The sequence below is a fragment of the Garra rufa genome, chromosome 2 (genome assembly GCF_049309525.1).
Source record: "Garra rufa chromosome 2, GarRuf1.0, whole genome shotgun sequence".
Classification (NCBI taxonomy): domain Eukaryota; kingdom Metazoa; phylum Chordata; class Actinopteri; order Cypriniformes; family Cyprinidae; genus Garra; species Garra rufa.
Window position 1 is genome coordinate 3,831,178 of NC_133362.1, and position 20,710 is coordinate 3,851,887.

Consider the following 20,710-nt stretch of genomic DNA (forward strand, 5'->3'; position numbering starts at 1 on the left):
GTCTACAGCTCATGCTCATATTAAAGCGTCTTCATATTCTAAGGATGTTGTTTATCATGTACTGTAAAAGTAAACATAAAGGAGAAAGCACAGACTGGGAAGATGTTTTCTGACTGTCACAGGTGATGAATGAGTTGAGGGAACGTGTTTCGAGATGTTTTACACCGTAGGCAGACTAATTAGACTTTATTCTGTGTGTAATCACAATGCAAAACACTTCTGGAAACCACAGACTTCTGCTGCTGAGAGCAAACACACACACAGACACACACAGGGGCTGGTTGATTATGTGAGCGTATGTGGGAGATGAGAGGTTCAGGAGACGGATGGAGGTCTGGCAGCGTAACGCTGGAATGCACTGCCAACGCCAAACTAAAGCGACTCTTTATGACAGACGCTGGAGCTCCAGCAAACATCAGCGTGAGGCCCGACGCGGAGAGACTAACGGCTCTGGGCTCAGGCCATGTTTAAGAGAGCGAGTGATGGAGGACTCTAATGAGCAAACAAACCACAGCGACTCAAACACGGAGCGATGCCCACACACACACACACACACACACACACACACAACCGCAAGACGCTCACGACAATCAGCATCTGCACTGCAGGAAATCATTCGAAATTAAAGCTGCAAGCAGCGATGAAAGGGCCCTTGCAGCCGGGCTCACCATCACCTGGTGGCTTTAGGACAACAGCAAATGGTGGGCAATATGCATTTAAAGTGGTAAATATGTCAAAGTCATTTATATGTGCCTAACTTTGTTTGGGGGCAGAGTGGACATTGTATGGCTGAGTAAAACGACTTCTATTTTCATGGCAAAGAGCCAAACTTTGTCGGGCCGCCACGGACACGCCCTTCAACGAAAACTCAAGATCTTCGCAATTTAACATCGTAAAGGCCTTTAGAGTAGACTGACCAAATCTAATGTTGATATCATTAAATCTCTATGAGCAGTTTGTTAGAGCGTAACGCATGCCACTTTCTGTTGCCAGCACTTGGCGCTATCAGTATAACTGAATATGGGCATGTGTTCAGGACAGGACTCTTACTAAACATGTGAAGTTTGGTGCAGACTGGACATTGCATGTTTAAGTTAGTGTAAAACAAGTCATTTCCTTTTGATTATGACACAATATTGGTCTTTAGATGTGTTCAGGCCAGGACAGATTGGACATTGTATGGCTGAGTTATAACAACTTCTATGTCCATGGCGAAACATTGAACTTTGTCGGGCCACCACGGACACGCCCTTCAACTAAAACTCAAGATCTTCGCAATTTAACATCTTTAAGGCCTTTAGATTAAACTGACTAAATATATTGTTGATGTCATTAAATCTCTCTGAGTAGTTCATTAGAGCTTAAAACATGTCACTTCCTGTTGCAGGCAGGTTGCGCTATGACTATAACTGGATATTGGCATGTAGATGTCTTCAGGCCAGCATTTTAATCAAATATATGAAGTTTGGTGCAGATTGAACATGATATTTTTGAGTTAGTGCAAAGCATGACATATCATGTTGCCAATGGGTGGCGCTATGATTATAACTGAATATTGGCCTTTAGATGTCTTTAGGCATGGACTTTTACCAAACATGTCAAGTTTGGTGCAGACTGGACATTGCATGTTTAAGTTGGTGTAAAACAAGTTATTTCCTGTTGCCAGCAGGTGGCGCTATGATTTTAAGAGAATATTGGTCTTCAGATGTGTTCAGGTCAGGACTCTTATTGAACGTGTGGACATTTTATGGCTGAGTTACAACAACTTTTATTTGCATTGTGAAGCGTTGAACTTCATTGGGCTGCCATAGACACGCAATTCAACAAAAAACTCAAGATCTTCGCAATTTAACATCGCTAAGGCCTTTAGAGTAGACTGACCAAATTTAATGACGAAACATTGAGGTTTGTCTATGGACACGCCTTTTAACAAAACTCAAGATATTTGTAATTTAACATCACAAGGGGCTTTAGAGTAGACTGACCAAATTTGGCGTTGATCTGTTTAAAACTCTAGCAGTAGTTTGTTTAAGTACATGGCAAAAACAGCACAAAACTCAATTCAACACATCCTTGGTGAATGAAAGTATTAACTCTCTCTCTCTCTCTCAAAAAAAAAAAAAGAATAAAAATGTACTGACCCCAAACTTTTGAACAGTAGTGTATGTTGTTAGAAAAAAAAAATCTATTTTAAATAAATGCTGGTCTTTTAAACTTTTTATTAATCAAAGAATCCAGAAAAAAAGGTATCACAGGTTTCCCAAAAAATATTATATTAAATAAATGAGTATTTTAGAATGATTTCTGAAGGATCATGTGACACTGAAGACTGGAGTAATGATGCTGAAAAATTCAGCTTTGATCACAGAAATAAAATAGATTTTTAATGTATATTAAAACAGAAGAATGTTGTTTTACGTCCTAATAATATTTCACAATATTTCTGCATTTTTTATCAAATAAACACAGCCTTGATGAGCATTAGGAACTTATTTAAAATACAGTAAAAATCGTACTGATCCTGAACTTTTGGCTGGCAGTAAAACATAGCTCGAGGGGCACTTTATTGAAATTTTATAGGTTGAATTTTGAATGTCCATTTCTGAAACCCATATCAGATGTAAATTTTCACCATTTTTGGCATGTGTGCAAAGTTTCATGAGTCTCGAGCATTTGTTTTCCTTTTTATTTATTGCTGAAGAGTTGACATTGTTTTCTTCTGCGGTCTACTCTACAGACGTCAATTTACTTTTCTTTAAGCCTGAAGCTCTTGCTGTGAAGAGGCTTTTACATTTGACAAAAATAGAACTTTTTATATTAAACACAAACAAGCAAGCCCTGCCTAGATTTAAAAAGTAACGCAAAAGTAACGTAACATTACTTTCCATAAAAAGTAACTGAGTTAGTTACTTTTTTAGGGAGTAACTCAATATTGTAATGCATTACTTTTAAAAGTAACACTTGTAAGCCGTGCAAATAAAAACAGTCTGGTTGTGTATAAAGTGTGCTCCAGCTCAGATGAGGACAGGGGCGACCCAACACACAGACGCAGACGCAGACAGCTGCAGCTCATGAGGAATGCGAGGAGCCGCGGCCAGAGGAGCGCTGGGAAACACTCCATATAAGGCCACGGAGGCAGAATCCTGTTTTTATCAATGAGAGGAACGACTGCGCTCCACGGAGCCTGAGCTTCATCTCGCTCGCGCCGCACACCTCCAGAGCTCAGCTGCGGGACGGCTCAAGTCTGGGGGCGCGGGACAGGTGCCGCTGCGGACCGACTGCATCTGTTCATCATTCAGACACAATAAACCCCACACGGCTTTCACAGAACAACAGCCGTCATTAATACTATGACTGATGTGTTCGATCTGCTGTGGGTCATTTCTGTTAAATAATGAGTGTTTCCAAACAGGTTTCCTGTATATGACCATTATGCAAAAAATCCTGTTTTAAATTGTATTTTTGTGTCTTATTTTCTAGTTAAAATATCCAATAATCTGCAAAACAAGAAAAGCAGCACTGCATATTCATATATTTAGATATTCACTTCAAAAATGATTTCTTAAACTTTATTAAAATCTAAATTGAATATATATATATAAATGGACCACAAAACCAGTCATAAGGTTTAATTTTACAAAACTGAGATATATACATCATATGAAAGCTCAATAAATAAGCTTTCTATTGATGTATAGTTTGTTAGGATAGGACAATATTTGGCCGAGATACATCTATTTGAAAATCTGGAATCTGAGGATGCAAAAAAATCAAAATACTGAGAAAATCGCCTTTAAAGTTGTCCAAATGAAGTTCTTAGCAATGCATATTACTAATCAAAAATTACATTTTGATATATTTATAGTAGGAATTTTACAAAAAAATCTTCATGGAACATGAACTTTACTTAATTTCCTAATGATTTTTGGCATAAAAGAAAAATCAATAATTTTGACCCATGCAATGTATTTTTGGCTATTGCTACAAATATACCCCAGCGACTTAAGACTGGTTTTGTGGTCCAGGGTCACATATATGCTCACCAAGCCTGCATTTATTTGATCCAAAGTACAGCAAAAATGGTAACAGTTTGCAATACTTCTTAAATAATTTTGCCTATTTAAAAGAACTGTTTTCTATTTGAATATATTAAAAAATTTAATTTATTTCTGATTTAAAAGCTGCATTTTCGGCATCATTATTCCAGTCTTCAGTGTCACATGATCCTTTAGAAATCATTCTAATATACTGATGTGCTGCTCAAAAACATTTTTTTTATAATTATGTTGAAAACAGCTAAGTAGAATTTTTTCAGGTTTCTTTAATGAATATAACATTCAGAGAAAAAAAAATCACAGACATTCATAGAAATCAATTACAGTTTAACAGATATTCACACAAAAAGCAGTTATTTTAAATAGTAAAAATATTTCACAATATTACTGCTTTTGCTGTATTTTGGATCAAATAAATGCAGGCTTGGTGAGCAGAAGAGAGTTAAATAATAGTTAAATAATACAGACATTTTAATATTTAATTTTATTTTAATATTTAATATTTGTTAAGGTTTCAGTCATTTTTTAAGTTAGAAATTGTATTGTGTTTTTTCGTTGTTTTTATTCATTTTTTTATGTCTATATAGTTGTAATTATTTTCTCTTTCATTTAATTATTAATATCTCATTCAGGTGTGTCCAAACTTTTGGTCTGTACTGTAGATATGAATTCAACTGAAAAAACTTGTGAGAAAATATCTTTCAGGTGGTCAAATAGCAAATAGTGGAGCTCTGCAGCCACCTACTGGAAAAAGTTATTTGTAGTTTTTTTTTTTTACTTTTAAAACTGGATTTTCCAAAAGATGGGCAAAAATCTTACAGTAAACCATGTGAAATTATCCACGTTATCCCCATGAATTAAAGTTAGAAATGTGGGTCTTTTATAAGGCGAATTTTATAAGCAGTTTTTGTATAAAAACCCATTTAAAAATATTTATTATTTTTATATAATTAAAAAAATATCACTAACCCACTGAAAACTGCACAAATGAAGAGTAAAAACTTTAATAAACAGAAAAATATACAGTACAGACCAAAAGTTTGGACACACCTTCTCGTTCAAAAAATTCAAATAACATTTGTTCTATTTCAAGTAAAAAACAAAAAGGTTTTATGGTTTTTAAACTATAATAACCCTGATATATATTTATACAATAGATGTGACCCTGGACCACAAAACCAGACATAAGGGTCCATTTATAAAAGAATAAATACGTTTTGCATTGATGCATGGTTTGTTAGGAGAGGACAATATTTGGCTGAGATACAACTATTTAAAAATCTGTAATCTGAGGGTGCAAAAACATCAAAATATTGAGAAATTTACCTTTAAAGTTGTTCAAATGAAGTTCTTAGCAATGCATATTACTATTCAAAAATTAAGTTTTGATATATTTATAAAGTTTACAAAGGTTATATCTTCTAAAAAAAATTTATGTACTTTAGGCATAAAAGAAAAATCTATAATTTTGACCCATACAATGTATTTTTGGCTATTGCTACAAATATACCTGTGCTACTGAAGACTGGTTTTGTGCTCCAGGGTCCTATATGTGATGCTGACCTCTTAAACTGCTTATATTTACCAATACTACACATCCTGAAACGCAGCATAAAATCTGACACATGCATTCTGATGACAGTATCAGGAAACTCTGCTAAACTGAATCCGAACAAACACAGAGTGAGATCAATACTTCATCCACAGAAAGCAACAAGTAAACATGAGCTGTTTGGTTTGAACTCTGAACGTCTCTGAAAGCTCCTCGTCATTTACAAGCGATTCATTTCTGAGCGGATCGCGTCAACAAACTACAAAGCGGAGGTCATAACGAGTGCAGCGCTATTTATACTCGCTATCTGCCGGAGTACGAGCGAGGAGTAAAGATGTGAATCACTCTAGTAAACACGGTAAAGACGCAGACGGAGCGTCTGGAGAGGCAGATCAGAAGAACAAACGCAGACGGGAGGAACGAAATACTTGAGCGCTCTAATATGGCAACCATAACTCTTCAGCGTGTAGATTTTGGAGCGACTCGAGAGTCTCTGTGATTCATGGATTCATAAAACATGATGACAGACCTTGGAAAAAGCATCTGGGGAAAGACAAAGCCCGGCAGAACCTCTCAATCGACGCCGACTCACCTTGGTTTCTCCGAGGCTCTCGGATTCGGACACCTGGTAGGTGAGGTCGGTCTCCTCGAAGCCCGTGGCGCTCATGCGCTGGTCCGTGGACGGGTCGGAGCGCGGAGGGGAGTCCGGAGAGTTCAGGCAGGTTTGAATCAGAGCTTTGCCCGTCTCGCTGGTGATCATGGGCTGCAGTTTACGTGTGGCGAACGTGTAGACGTGACCCGTCTCGCTGGCCACCAGCAGCAGCACCTGAGTTCCTGTGAGCGTGGAGAGCTCATACGCCTTCAGAGACACAGAAACACAAGTCAGACCTCAACTTCCAGAATACACACTTACTGATAATTTACTCTCCCCATTGTCATCCAAAATACTCGTGTGAAAAAAGAAATTTCGTTTTTTGAGGAAAACATTCTCCATAATAGTGGACTTCAATGGTGCTCAACGGATTGAAGGTAAGAAATGCAGGTTCAAAGAGCTCTAAACGATCCCAGCCGAGGAATCAGGGTCTTATCTAGCGAAACGATCAGTTATTTTCTTTAAAAAATTATATTTATATAAGTTTTAACCTCAAATGCTCATCTAGTCTATTCTAGCTCTGCCTGAACTTTGTTCACTCCAGTTCAAGACAGTTAGGGTATGTCTAAAAACTCCCATTTCATTTTCTCCTCCAACTTCAAAATCGTCCTCCAACGCTGTTTTACCTTTTTTGTAAAGGGTGTTTGATCTTTGCACGTTCGCTTTGTAAACACTGGGTCTGTTCTTCTGCAGCGATGGAGGACGATTTTGAAGTTGGAGGAGAGAATGTGATGGGAGTTTTTAGACATACCCTAACTGTCTTGAACCGGAGTGAACAGGATACGCATGCGCATCACAGAGCTAGACAAGATGAGCATCTGAGGTTAAAAAGTCGATTGTTTCACTAGATAAGACTCTTTTTCCTCGGCTGGGATCGTTTAGAGCTCTTTGAAGCTGCATTTTTAACCTTCAATCCGTTGAGCACCATTGAAGTCCACTATATGGAGAAAAATCCTGGAATGTTTTCCTCAAAAAACTTATTTTTTTGCGACTGAAAAAGAAAGACTAGTTCAGCCGAAACAAAACTTTACCACCCAAGATGTGAGTTTGTTTCTTCATCAAATTTGTAGAAATGTGTCTCACCAATGGATCCTCTGCAGTGAATGGGTGCCGTCAGAATGAGAGTCCAAACAGCTGATAAAAACATCACAAGTAATCCACACCACTCCAGTCTATCAGTTAACATCTTGAGAAGACAAAAGCTTTAAAGTTCAGAGCTGTTTTGGCTTGTAAATGGTGCAGATTTCTCTCCTGATTCAGACCAGACCACTTTTTCACTGGAGGAAGCGTTATTATGGATTATGGACTCATATTTTAGTCAAAAACATTTTAATGGTGGATTTGTTTCAGCTTTTGTCTTCTCAAGATGTGGGTTACTGTAGATTACGGTGATGTTTATCAGATGTTTGGACTCTCATTCTGACGGCACCCATTTGCTCCAGAGGATCCATTGGTGAGACAGTGATGGAATCACATATTTATACAAATCTAATGATGAAACAAACTCATCCTAATCTTGGATGGCTTGAGAGTGAGCACGTTTTTTAGAAAAATTACATTTTTGGGTGAACTATTGCTTTAAAGTCTACCTTTATGTTATACAAATCTCCTTTGGCTTGCTTAGTAGGAGACACTTAATATATTCGGCAACATTATCTACTTGATTACCCAGACACTATTGGAACAGTACTGAGCTGGATGATGAAGAGCTGATATAAAGAATTGAACTTGATCCATAATTGATGAACTTCACAGCGTAATTAAACTGAACTGAATTAACAATGAACTGACTTTAATGGAAAAACCTGAATGTTTGCTATTGTGCTCTTTTTAGATCTGCTTTACGCTGAATCGAATTGTGTTTGCATCACTGACACAGTTTTCTTGTTTATTACAGGTTTCTTATTAAGCTGCTTTGACACAATCTCTTTTGTATAAAGCACTATAGAAATATAGTTGACTTGACAGATGATTTCAAGCAGCTTCACTTCAAGAGGAAAATAACAGTGTTAATGTTGCAAAGTCACAGAAATGGTTTATGCATTGAGAAGCTGAACTCATGTTTGTAATATTGTCATTCCTCAGCTGTTTGTTTTGAAATGATGGAGCAGTGCGGCTGTAGAATTTAATACTGGCACCCATTTGACATCAGTGTTTACTAACAGATAACCACTAGAAATGGTTTAACAGGTCCAGACTAGTGGCAGAGACGCAGCTGAAACAATGTGAGATAAGACTCTATGAATAGAGCCGCTGGTCAGCGTCTGACTGATCGAGCTGAAGGAGGAACTCTAGACTAGAGAGACTAACCAACCATCAGACTAACCAACAACAGCAGCTGCTTTAACTTCAAATGACCAAAGGTGATTAGGGATACAGTATTAATAACAACAAACATTCACCTTTAAAAATCATTAAATATACTGTACAATACACAATAATATAAAATATGCAGCGTTTAATGAGTTCTTGGATGAGTTTGTTCACAGGAGATGCTATAATAAACTCAAGATCATGAAACTCAACTAATATATGATCCTGGTCTTAACCACTGTAAAAAAAAAAAACTATTTGTTGAATCAATTTAAAATAATTTGTTACCTGGCTGCCCTAAAATTTTAAGTTCAGTCAACTCAAAAAAGTTGAGTCAACTTGAAATGTTGAGTGGTACTAAGTGACAACTTGCCCAGCTTTTAAGTTTAACAAACCAATTTTTTTGTTAAGTCAACTCAAATATCTAAGTTGTCAGTACAACATAACATTTCAAGTTGACTAAACTTATATTAATTGACTGAACTTAAAAGTGTGTTTTTTTATTTTCTACAGTGTAGCACGGGTATATTTGTAGCAATAGCCAAAAATACATCGTATAGGTCAAAATTATAAATTTATCTTTAATGCCAATTTTTGATTAGTAATACACTGTAAAAAAAACTATTTGTTGAGTCAACTTAAAATAATTTATCACTTTAAGTTCAGTTAAGTTCTATGTGATTATATAGTACAATGTAATTGATTGCTGTGATCAAAGCTGAATTATTAGCATCATTACTGCAGTCTTCAGTGTCACATGATCCTTTAAAATCATTCTCAAGAAGCATTTCATTTTTTTAGGATTCAGAGATAGGTTGAAATTTTAAAAGAATAGCATAAGCTATAAATGCCTTTACTGTCACTTTTGATCAATTTAATGAATTCTTGCTAAATTAAAGTATGCTGAGTAACAAACCCAGATTTTAAGTTTAACAAACCGAATTTTTTAATCAACTCAAATATCTAAGTTGTCACTTAGTACAACTTAACATTTCAAGTTGACTAAACTTATTTGAGTTGACTGAACTTAAAATTGTAAGGCAGCAGGGTAACAAATTATTTTAAGTTGACTCAACTATTTTTTTTTACAGTATATGCATTGCTAAGAACTTCATTTGAACACCTTTAAAGGTGATTTTTTCAATATTTAGATTTTTGTTGTTGCACCCTCAGATTCCAGATTTTCAAATAGTTGTATCTCGCCAAATATTTTTGTATGATGTTGTATGATGTTTAAATCTCAATTTCAACAAAATGACTCTTATGACTTGTTTTGAGGTCCAGGGTCACTAATGTCATATTTGATCAGTTAGCTGCTGATCTGAAGACTTTAAGAGTAAAACAAGAGGAACTTTGATCTGCGGAACGGCTGTAAAACAGCGGAGAGTTTAAATGCCCATCGTTCCTCTTCAGCTGTTGGATCAGGAATGAAATGATCTCCATCTGTTCTCAAGAACAAAGCATCATGTGCTCAAGCCGCCAGAAAACATCTCGAGAAACTACAGAGATCTAGACTAGAATCCTTCAGTTACGTCAGTCATCATTATCAGCGTTGGGGAAAGTTACTTTTAAAAGTAATGCGTTACAATATTGAGTTACTCCCTAAAAAAGTAACTTATTACGTTACTTAGTTACTTTTTATGGAAAGTAATGCGTTACGTTACTTTTGTGTTACTTTTTAAATCTGGGCAGGGCTTGTTTGTTTTTAATATAAAAAGTTCTATTTTTGTCAAATGTAAAAGCCTTTTCACACCAAAAGCCTCAGGCTTAGAGAAAAGTAAATCTCCGTCTGTACAGTAGACCACAGAAGAAAACAATGTCAACTCTTCAGCAATAAATAAAAGGAAAACAAATGTTAGATTATCTTGAGTCATTTGTGCTTATTAGTATGGATGAATTGGATCATCGAAGGTCGGCAGCAAAGACATCGGTTAATAAAATGGGATTAAATACATAAAGGATATTTGTATTATTTCACATATTTAATTATTGCAGGTTTGCTTGAATTTAACTGTTTTTATTCATTTTGAAAAACACCGTATCAGCTTTTTTAGTGAGTGAGATGAATTAATGCATGTTCACATTTATTCTAGAACTAAAGTAACATCTTACTCATGATTTCTCTCAACATGAGGACAGGAGAGCTTTCAATCAATAAATGGTGGAAAAGTAACTGATATTTTCTTGTCAATTAAAAAGTAATGCGTTACTTTACTAGTTTTTGGAAAAAAGTTACTTGTAATTTGTTACCCCCAACGCTGATCATAAATGCCTTCATTAGATTAATGCAAACACAAAAATACAAATGGCTGCATTGAAATAAATGTACTAATATTTTGCACTTTCAGTGATTTTATGGTACTAAACTCATTAGATGTTTGTACTTCTAAACAAGACAGAACTTCTAAGTAAGAAGCAATTTATTACAGTGTAACAACATTTCTCAGAGCAGCCTTTGTCATGATACTGAACTAAACTCCCATGAGGTCTGTATTCTGGTGTAAAGTGTGTTTGAGGAGCAGCTGTAGGCATGTGAGAGCCGTAAAGAGCAGCAGATGAGCTCAAGACTCTGATCGTCTCATCATCAGCTCTGCGTTTGCTCAGCTGTTGAGGACGCTGAGAATGAATGACGGCAGGTGAAGTAACTGCAGCTAACACTAACATCCAGCATGTGTCGTGTCAAAGCACATTTGTCTGATGTTTACGACCCACGAGGATGCCTTCTTCACTCACTAGCTTTTGTCCAAATCCAGCCATTTAACCAGGAATTAACGGATTAGACATCGCAGAATGTAATGATGGGAAATGAGATGCACAAACTCTCTTAAACTAAAAGTTTTCTAACTAAAAATCCTAAAAAAAAATAAAAAATAGTATTATCAACCATTAACGACACCTGAAACACTTCTAGATTTAACAGGCTTCAGATAACAGCTGGCGTCAGCTTCAGAGAAACTCTCATTCCTTCACTTTCTCAAACCACAATAAATAGAAGAATTCCCTTTCCACAGAAAGACTATCAGCTCTCTCCTTTCAATCCATCATGAAGATCAGGAGGAGGACCCGAGAGAGACACCCGCCACACTTAGGTTCAGCTCAACTGAGCTGATGAAAGATCCTGTTCCTCAGACCTGCTGAACCACAGCCAATAACAGGGACTATCACTTCATTTTAAAGGAGTACTTCAGGCAAAAATGAAAATGTGCTTCTTTGGAGTGAATGGGTGCCGTCGGAATGAGAGTTGATAAAAGCATCCCAATAATCCACACCACTCCAGTGCATCAGTTAACATCTGGAAAAGACAACAGCTGAAACTAATGTATCATTAAGATGTTTTAATTTAAATACATTGAGTTTATAAGCTATAATAACATCCTAAAAGGAAAAAGTGGTCTAATCTGAATCAGGAGAGAAATCTGCACATCAAAATCAAGAACTGTTTACAAGCCAAAACAGCTGTAAATAAATATGAGGCTGGATTTTGATGTGAGAGACAACAGGAGATGAACTTTTTCACTGGTGGAAGTGTTATTGTGGATTATGGACTCAATTTTTTTGAGATAAAAATGTTTTAATGATGGATTTGTTTCAGCTTTTTGTCTTCTCAAGATGTTAACTGATGGACTGGAGTGGGTTATTGTTGATTATTGTGATGTTTTTATCAGCTGTTTGGACTCTCATTCCGACGGCACCCATTCACTACCATTGGCGAGACAGTGATGGAATGACACATTTATACAAATCTGATGAAGAAATAAACTCATCTACATCTCAGATGTCCTGAGTGTGAGCACATTTTCAGCATGAATAAAAAACCCTAAATGCTAATTTTTTGCTTTATGGAAAAAACTTGCAAGTTTGGAACAACATGGAAGGTGAGGAAACTTTAACTACTTAGAAATTACTTAAAAAAAAATTGTTTGTCAGTCGTTAATGTCTCTTCTCAACGGAGCAATTACACTTGGTTAATGGTGAGTGTTGTGGCGGTCTGAGATTATGTGGGTCATGATGGCTGGAGGTTTGTGTGGCACCAGAGCCGCTGGTCTGTAATAGAGAATGTCAGTTGCTCGTTCTATTTAAAGCTCACAGCCCGTCGCGTCTGTTGTGCCTTCAGATCACCTACCGAAGGACAGGACATGTGACACCACAGAAGAACAAGACCCACGCAAACCCACATACTCCTGAAGACCTGCGGCTTAGTTCTACAACAGTTCCTCAACGGGAAGAAAGCAAAGTGACCCTCAGTAAGAGTTCAGAGCTCTGAAACCAACGTGGAGCTCAGAAGAAGCTCAAACCAAGGCCCATGATGACCTTTGATTTGGCAAAAACATCCTATTTAAAAAAAATTAATAAACCTTTGAATTTTACCTTAAAATGCATAAAACACCAAGTAAATGTGATTTAAAAACTTGTAATATAACAATTGCATATAATGCAACATTTAATTTTGGCCCATGATCTTCAGTCAAAGTGATTTTTGTCACTTTGTATTTGAAAGTTTGTGCATCTCTGCTCTAGCAGAAACAAATTTGGTTAATTTTATGACTTTCTTTTCTTTTGGAGAGAAGTTTGCACCCTCTCTTCTGAGTTTTCATTTCATGACTTTGTGTATTTAATCTTAATATAACTACTTATCCTATTCAGTCATGCAGTTCTCTTGCAGGACTGAAACCTACAACCTTTTAGTTACCAGAATTAGGCTGCTGAAACATGTTTGACTTTAGTTTCTGTTTGAGTGATCTGGTTGTTCTTCATGATGTTTCTCACCTTCTTCATGATGCCTGTCTTCCTCTTGCTGAAGGTCGTGTACCGTCGCAGTTTGTTGTCTATAAACTCCATCTTTATCTTGACTCTGCCCCGGGTCTTCTTGCCCGGTTTCGCTCCGGCCACTCCGCCCGCGAGCACACCGGAGGGCAAGCCGGCCTCCTGTCCCACCATCGCCGCCTCCATCTCGGCTCTCTCCCGCTTGACGCCGCCTCCCCTCCGGCCGTCCCCGACTGACCCCATGGGCTCGTCCTCATCGCCCGAGTCGGAGTCCGCGTCAGAGCCGCTGCACACGTGCGGGTGTCCCTCTTTATCCGGCTCGAATCTCCCGGGCATCCCGAGCCCCATCGCTCCAGCCTGCAGCGGCCCCAGTCCCCTGGCGAACCCCGCGCGGACCCCGGCGCCCATCACCACCGCGCCGTGGCCTGCGCTCTTCCCCGCCGCTGATCCGGTTCCACTCAGAGCCGCTCCGCTCTGGCTGGATAACATCCTAGAAGCCGGGGAGAACGATCCGTATGACGGCAGCGGAGCGCTGGAGCGACAGTCGGTGAGAGAGCGAGATCCGGAGCGGCGCTCATACACGGATAGAGTCTGCGTGGAAACTTTGAGAAGTGATGCTGAACCTGAGCACCTTCAGCCGGCTTCACTCCCACTTTACCTCCTCCTGGAGCTCCGCGACCGTGAGCGACGCGCTTTCTCTAAAAGGAAAGCCGCACTAGCGCTTCCGCGATCCCTCCGCGTTATCTAGTGCACCGCGAACGCGTGAAATCAGCGCTTCTCTCTGTTGACGCGCCGCTGTCGCGTCAACTCCGCGTCCAGCTGCTGACAGCTGTCAATCAACAGCGTCTATATGACGCTTCGCAACGCTCTGCGCCAGCGCGACGGGATCTAAAAACGTCCGATCTACTTTCCTCCATATAAAGAGATACGCTGTTTCCTTTTTTGGAGTTCTCGCTCCTTATATGGCGAGTCACAGTCGAGTCCAGCGATTGGCTCTCGCGGGGACGGCCTGCAGCGCGGTTGGCTAAAGCGGTCTCTAATTTGCATAAATACCAAAACGGTTGCGCTCACCTCATACGTCACACCACGGGGAGGAGCTTCGCGTCTGTCCGCTGCTGAATTATTCTATTAATAGATGCGGGATATTAATAACAACAATAGTAAGTTTATTAAAGTGATTTATGTAAGTGTGCTGAGGACTATCAAATATATAAGCATTATTAAACTTTAATAATACTATTAGTATTAATACAAATATTAATCTATTTCCTAATATCAAACCACATACTCAGAAAAAAAAAAAGCATGAGCAAACCAAACAATTCATTCCACAACAAGCATTTATGTAATTTCATGGCAATACAGCACAAATGCAGTTCCCATAGAAACAGTTCTAAAAGCCTCAGACTCAGAATGTACCGAGAGGGAGCTGAACATTTCATTAAAACACTTAAATCACGTATTCTTCATCTGCAGGAATCTTCTCATCTAGAAGACATATCAGAGCTTTTCTGTGCTGGTTTCTCACCTAAATCCCTAAACATCCCTCTCAACATTTTGTTTCACACAGACCAGTATGACTGCAATAAAAGAGTTGTTTGCTCAACTAAAGTGCTACTAAAAACACTGCAGTAGCTTTTGAAGAGCGAGAACCAACTGTTCTCATGTTTGGATTGCACACAGATCAACATGAACACACAACATTTGCATGTAACCAAGTGTCAGAACAACAAATACTTTTTTATGAAAATAAGAGGCAAACGTGAAGAAACAGCACATTTGAGAGACGGAGGTCATCATCTGTATGAAGAGCATCATGAGTGACAGACACACCTGAGCTCTTCTCTGATGACGACCATCATTTACATGGCAAAAGAAGCTCCGCTCACGCTCATCTCTCACACACACACACACACACACACACACACACACACACACACACACACACACACACACACACACACACACACACACACACACACACTCGTGACTCAGGCACATCAGCAGGGAAAAGTGTCCAACAGATGGAGGCCATTTATGGTTCATCTGAGGCAGCAGAAGCCTGTATGAAGCTCTAGGGTACAGAACAGAGATTGGAAATGCATTCACACACAACAAGCAAACTCAAACTACATCTAAACATATCAAAAGTAATTATAAGGGCTGTGAAATTTGTCTAGTAGTGCAAGTCATTCAAACTCTGTTCTCTACTGGAAAAGTCTTTGTTGTACTGGCTGTTTTGTCTCTCACACACACAGCGACATCTGCTGGACTTTACAATACACAGGAGTACAGTAGTTCACGCAAAACTGAAAATGTGCTGAAAATGTACTCACCCTCAAGCCATCTGAGATTAGGATGAGTTTGTTTGTTCATCAGATTTGTATAAATGTGTCATTCCATTACTGTCTCACCAATGGATCCTCTGGAGTGAATGGGTGCCGTCAGAATGAGAGTCCAAACAGCTGATAAAAACATCACAATAATCCACAATAACCCACTCCAGTCCATCAGTTAACATCTTGACAAGACAAACACTTTAAAGTTTACAGCTGTTTGGGCTTGTAAATGGTGCAGATTTCTCTCCTGATTCAGACAGACCACTTTATCACTGGAGGAAGTGTTATGGATTATGGACCTTGTATTTTAGTTAAAAACATCCTAATGATGGATTTGTTTCTTTTGGCTTCTTAAGATGTTCACTTTGATGTTGTATCATGATGTTTTTATCAGCTGTTTGGACTCATTCTGACGGCACCCATTCACTGAAGAGGATCCATTGGTTAGACAGTGATGGAATGACACATTTCTAAAAAAAAAATCTGATGAAGAAACAAACTTTTTTAGAAAATTTTTATTTTTGGGTGAACTATTCCCTTTCAAGTCAAGTTTTATGTAATACAGATCTCCTTTGGCTTGTTTAGTTGGGGACACTTGATATTTGGCAACATTATTGACTTGATTGCACAGACACTCTTTTATTATTAACAATGAACTGACTTTAATGGAAAAACCTGACTGTTGGTTATTGTGCTCTTTTTAGAGCTGCTTTATGCAGAACAGAATTGTGTTTGCATCACTGACACAGTTTTCTTGTTTATTACAGGTTTATTACTAAGCTGCTTTGACACAATCTCTATTGTATAAAGTGCTACAGAAATAGATGACGACAAATGATTTCAAAGCAGCTTCACATTAATAAAGAGGTAAACAAAAGTTAATGCTGCAAAGTTACAGTAATTGTTGAGTTGCATTGAAATGCATTCAGATTGAGACGGAACTGATGTTTGTAATGTTTTCACTCCTCTGCTGTTTGTTTTAAAATAGAGCAGTACGGCTGTAGAATCTAATGATGGCACCCATTTGACATCAGTGTTTACTAACAGATAACCACTGGAAATGGTTTAACAGGTCCAGACGAGTGGCAGAGACGCAGCTGAAACAATGTGAGATAAGACTCTATTAATAAAGACACTGGTTTATTTCTTCATCAGATTTGTAGAAATGTGTCATTCCAATGGATTCTCTAGTGAATGGGTGCCGTCAGAATGAGAGTCCAAACCACTGATAAAAACATCACAGTAATCCACAAGTAATCCACACCACTCCAGTCCATCAGTTAACATCTGGAGAAGACAAAAGCTGAAACAAATCCAGCATTAAGACGTTTTAACTCAATAAAAACATAATAATGCTTCCTTGTTGTCTTTCACATCAAAATCCAGCCACAAAATTGTTTAGAGCTGTTTTGGCTTGTAAACGGTGCTTGATCTGTGCAGATTTCTCTCCTGATTCAGACCACATCAGATTTGGAGTAATGTGTCATTCCTTCACTGTCTCACCAATGGATCCTCTGCAGTGAATGGGTGCCGTCAGAATAAGAGTCCAAACATCTGATAAAAACATCACAATAATCCATAAAACTGGACAAAAGTGTTCAATTTTAGAGCTGTTTTAGCCACTTAGATCACTTTTTCACCGGAGGAAGCGTTATTTTGCATTATGGACTCAACGTATTTGAGTTAAAAACGTCTTGATGGATTTGTTTCAGCTTTTGTCTTCTGAAGATGTGAACTGATGGACTGGAGTGGGTTATTGTGGATTACTGTGATGTTTTTATCACTCTCATTCTGACGGCACCCATTCACTCCAGAGGATCTATTGGTGAGACAGTGATGTAATGCTGCATTTCTACAAATCTGATGAAGAAACAAACTCATCCTCATCTCAGATTGCCTAAGGATTAGCACATTTTGATTTCTGGCTGAACATTTCCTTCAAAGTTATGATTAGTTGTGTGTATCCTGCACTCTAAAAAGTGCTGGGTTATTTTTGTAAACACATTGCTGGGTTAATTGTGCTGGGTCAAAATTCTGGGTTGTTTGAGGCACTGTAAACACACAGTTGGGTTGATCATGTTGGGTCAAATGGACTATAAGGGGTTCTTTCACTATGAACACCTGGGTTGGGTTATTTTGACCCAACCGGTTTGTTTATTTTTCTCACTTCATCGAACGTTCTGGATTCTTCACTCGACTCGTCGCCAGGCGGTCACGCACCTCGCAGCAAGCAGGATTATAAGGTAAATTAATAATATGATTATATAATTATTTACCTTTATTTTTAATAAGTTGTGTTTTAGAGCACACTGGTTTCACTGTTTAATGCAATATTTGATATGTCGCTGTGCGGGGTTGGCATTTTATTCCGTGAATGACGAACGTTGTAACTTAAGCAGCCTAGCGATGTACTTTTTTGTCTCAACAATCGCTTTATTGTTATATAAAGTGTGTGTGTGTGTGTGTGTGTGTGTGTGTGTAGTGTTATTTGTATAACTTACAGTATACATATGGCCTTTATTTTAACCCCTTATGGAAAGAGTAGGTCAGAAATACGGGAGTAAGTTCCTTTACTGTCTGCATACTGTATGGCTTTGTAATGTTTTGTCAAAATTAGATAATTTCATACAAAAATTGATCTTTTTAGGGCATATTTTTTCAAGTAAATGTCTGCGACGTGTCAAGTGAATGTCAATCCAACGATAGATCCATATGTTTTATGTTGAGCATTTTCGCGCTTTTTTCCTTGAGGTAACTTATCTGCATTAGCTAAAACGCTATGTCCCTTACTTTAATAATGTTAAACCACAATATGACAGGTATGTACTATTGTTTATTACTTAAATGTAATGTTGTCTTAGCTACAGTATGTAAAGTTAGACTTAATCTCTCGTGGTGTATGTGTGGCCGTTCACATGTCGCGTTTTGCGCACTGAAGTTCGGTAAGCTCGTTTTTTTCCAGGCGCGGGACATGGTTGCTTAGTAACGGCAGACGCCATGGGAGAGCAAGCTGCGTTTTGGAAAGAGAAAGCGACGCGTCTTGCGTTTTCACGCGTTTTTAGGCGCGGCATGTGAACGGCCCCTCCTCTATTTTAGTGAATGCCTGTGTTGCATTACAAACTAGGAGACCAGTATAAACCTTAAACTTATTGAACCACATTTTTTCTTTTTCAGATTTTATCAGATTTCACAAGACGTTAGGAAGCTATATCCAGAGGCAGACTTTTTGAAGACTGGGCTACAGTTGCAGACCTAATTCTTGCCAGTGCTCAGCAAGGGACATTCCTGGGTGACATGACTTAAGGTAAGCTTTTTCTTATAATATGTCAATCTATAAAAACAATATGCAACTGTATTTGACACACATCAACTGGTAAATACAATGGTACAGTAACACTTAACTAGTTGCTTATTAGCTTGTATATTGGCTGTTAATTAATACTTATGAAGCACAAACTGATGCCTTATTCTGCATGAGCATATTCTACATCCCTGAATCTGACCCCATACCTAAACTTAACCTGCAGTAGTTGAATGAGGATGGGAATTAATTTGCATTATTTAAAGGAATGAAGAAATCTTCATATGAAAGTGTGTTTGTGTGTTTGTTGTTTGTTGTTTTGATTATAAAATATGTTTCACAGTTTGCATATTATTCCTATGGTTTAGATGCTAAAGGGGAAAGTGCTTTCAAAGTCCTGCCCACTCTGGATAAAAGGTCTTCAGACCCACAACCACGGAATCCCGGAGGCCATTCATTGACGTACAACCTGTAAGTTTTGTTTTACGGTTTCTGCTCTAATAAGGGTGTATATATATAAACACAGTGGTGGCCAAAATTATTATAACAGTTGTATTTTCACCAGCTAAAAAATGATTTTAAGTCAGTGTTTGTTATCTTTTGCTGTAGTGTGTCAGTAAGAAATGATATTATCAGTTTACATTTCCAAACATTCATTTTGCCTTTAATTGTGATAATCCAGTGAGGTTTTTGTTTGCACAACAGCCAATCCTCCACACAGAAATCTGATCTCATCATCATCCAGTCTGTCTGGAATGACATGAAGAAACAGAACAAACTGAGACAGACTAAATCCAGAAGAACTGTGACAACGTCTCCAAGATGCTTCAAGAGACCTACCTGCAAAGCTACCTGAAAAACTATGTGCAAGTGCACCTAGTGTAGGGCAAAAGCTGCTTTAAACGCAAAAGGATGGTCAAACCAAATGTTGATTTAATTTAGTTAATCAAGGTTAATTGATTAAGAACATTTATTTATGACATTATTTTTGACAGCATCATTTTATGACATTTTTAGACAAGTGCTTAAAACTTTTAACAGTATTGTAGCTTTGCAGTTAGGTCTCTTCGAGCATCTTGGAGACGCTTTCACAGTTCTTCTGGATGATGATGAGAACAGATCCTGTGTGGAGCACTGGCTGTTGTGCAAACAAAAATGTCACTGGATTATCACAATTAATGGCAAAATGAATGGAAATGTAAACCGATATTTCCTACTGACACACTACAGCAAAAGAGAAATCACTGACTTAAAACCTTATTTAGCTGGTGAAAATACTAGTGTTCTAACAATTTTGACCACAACTGTATGAAAAGTTGAGAAGCAAAATGAGCATTTATTTCATGCCTCTGTGTTTATGTTCATAAAATACACTTAACTTAAAATGTTAGTTATGTTGCAAGACTAAATTGCGTATAATTAACAGGTGGGGACCAACATGGTGGATTTGAGCCTTGGGATGAGACAACAACATTTCTAGACCTTCGCCATTGTTCCAGGCCATCCCATTGAAGCGGACTTGTTGCCTGGGAATTTCTCCAGCTTGCAGTATATCATATTGATGGACATAAGTCTTCATGTGTGAAGTTTTTGAGGGCAAAAGTTTTTTTTTTTGGCCACTTGTAACATGTTTTAAATTGTAAGAATTGTCTGGTGGACTCTTTGTTTGGCTAAGTTTTAATGGCACGATGTTTGGAATGATTCTAATGTGGTAATAATTCATTTTTGAGTGTT

General features: G+C 38.1%; 1 protein-coding gene across 1 annotated transcript in view; it reads right to left on the bottom strand.

Moving 5' to 3' along the window:
* LOC141325804 (serum response factor-like) overlaps positions 1 to 14,005 on the bottom strand; it is a 33,209-nt gene extending 19,204 nt beyond the window's left edge. The window contains exons 1-2 of the mRNA XM_073834536.1: positions 13,340 to 14,005; positions 6,200 to 6,466 (exon numbers count right to left, since the gene is read on the bottom strand). Coding sequence (XP_073690637.1) covers positions 6,200 to 6,466; positions 13,340 to 13,825 — 753 coding nt within the window. The 5' untranslated portion in view covers positions 13,826 to 14,005. The remainder of the gene's footprint in view (positions 1 to 6,199; positions 6,467 to 13,339) is intronic.
* Between the last annotated feature and the right edge of the window lie 6,705 nt (positions 14,006 to 20,710).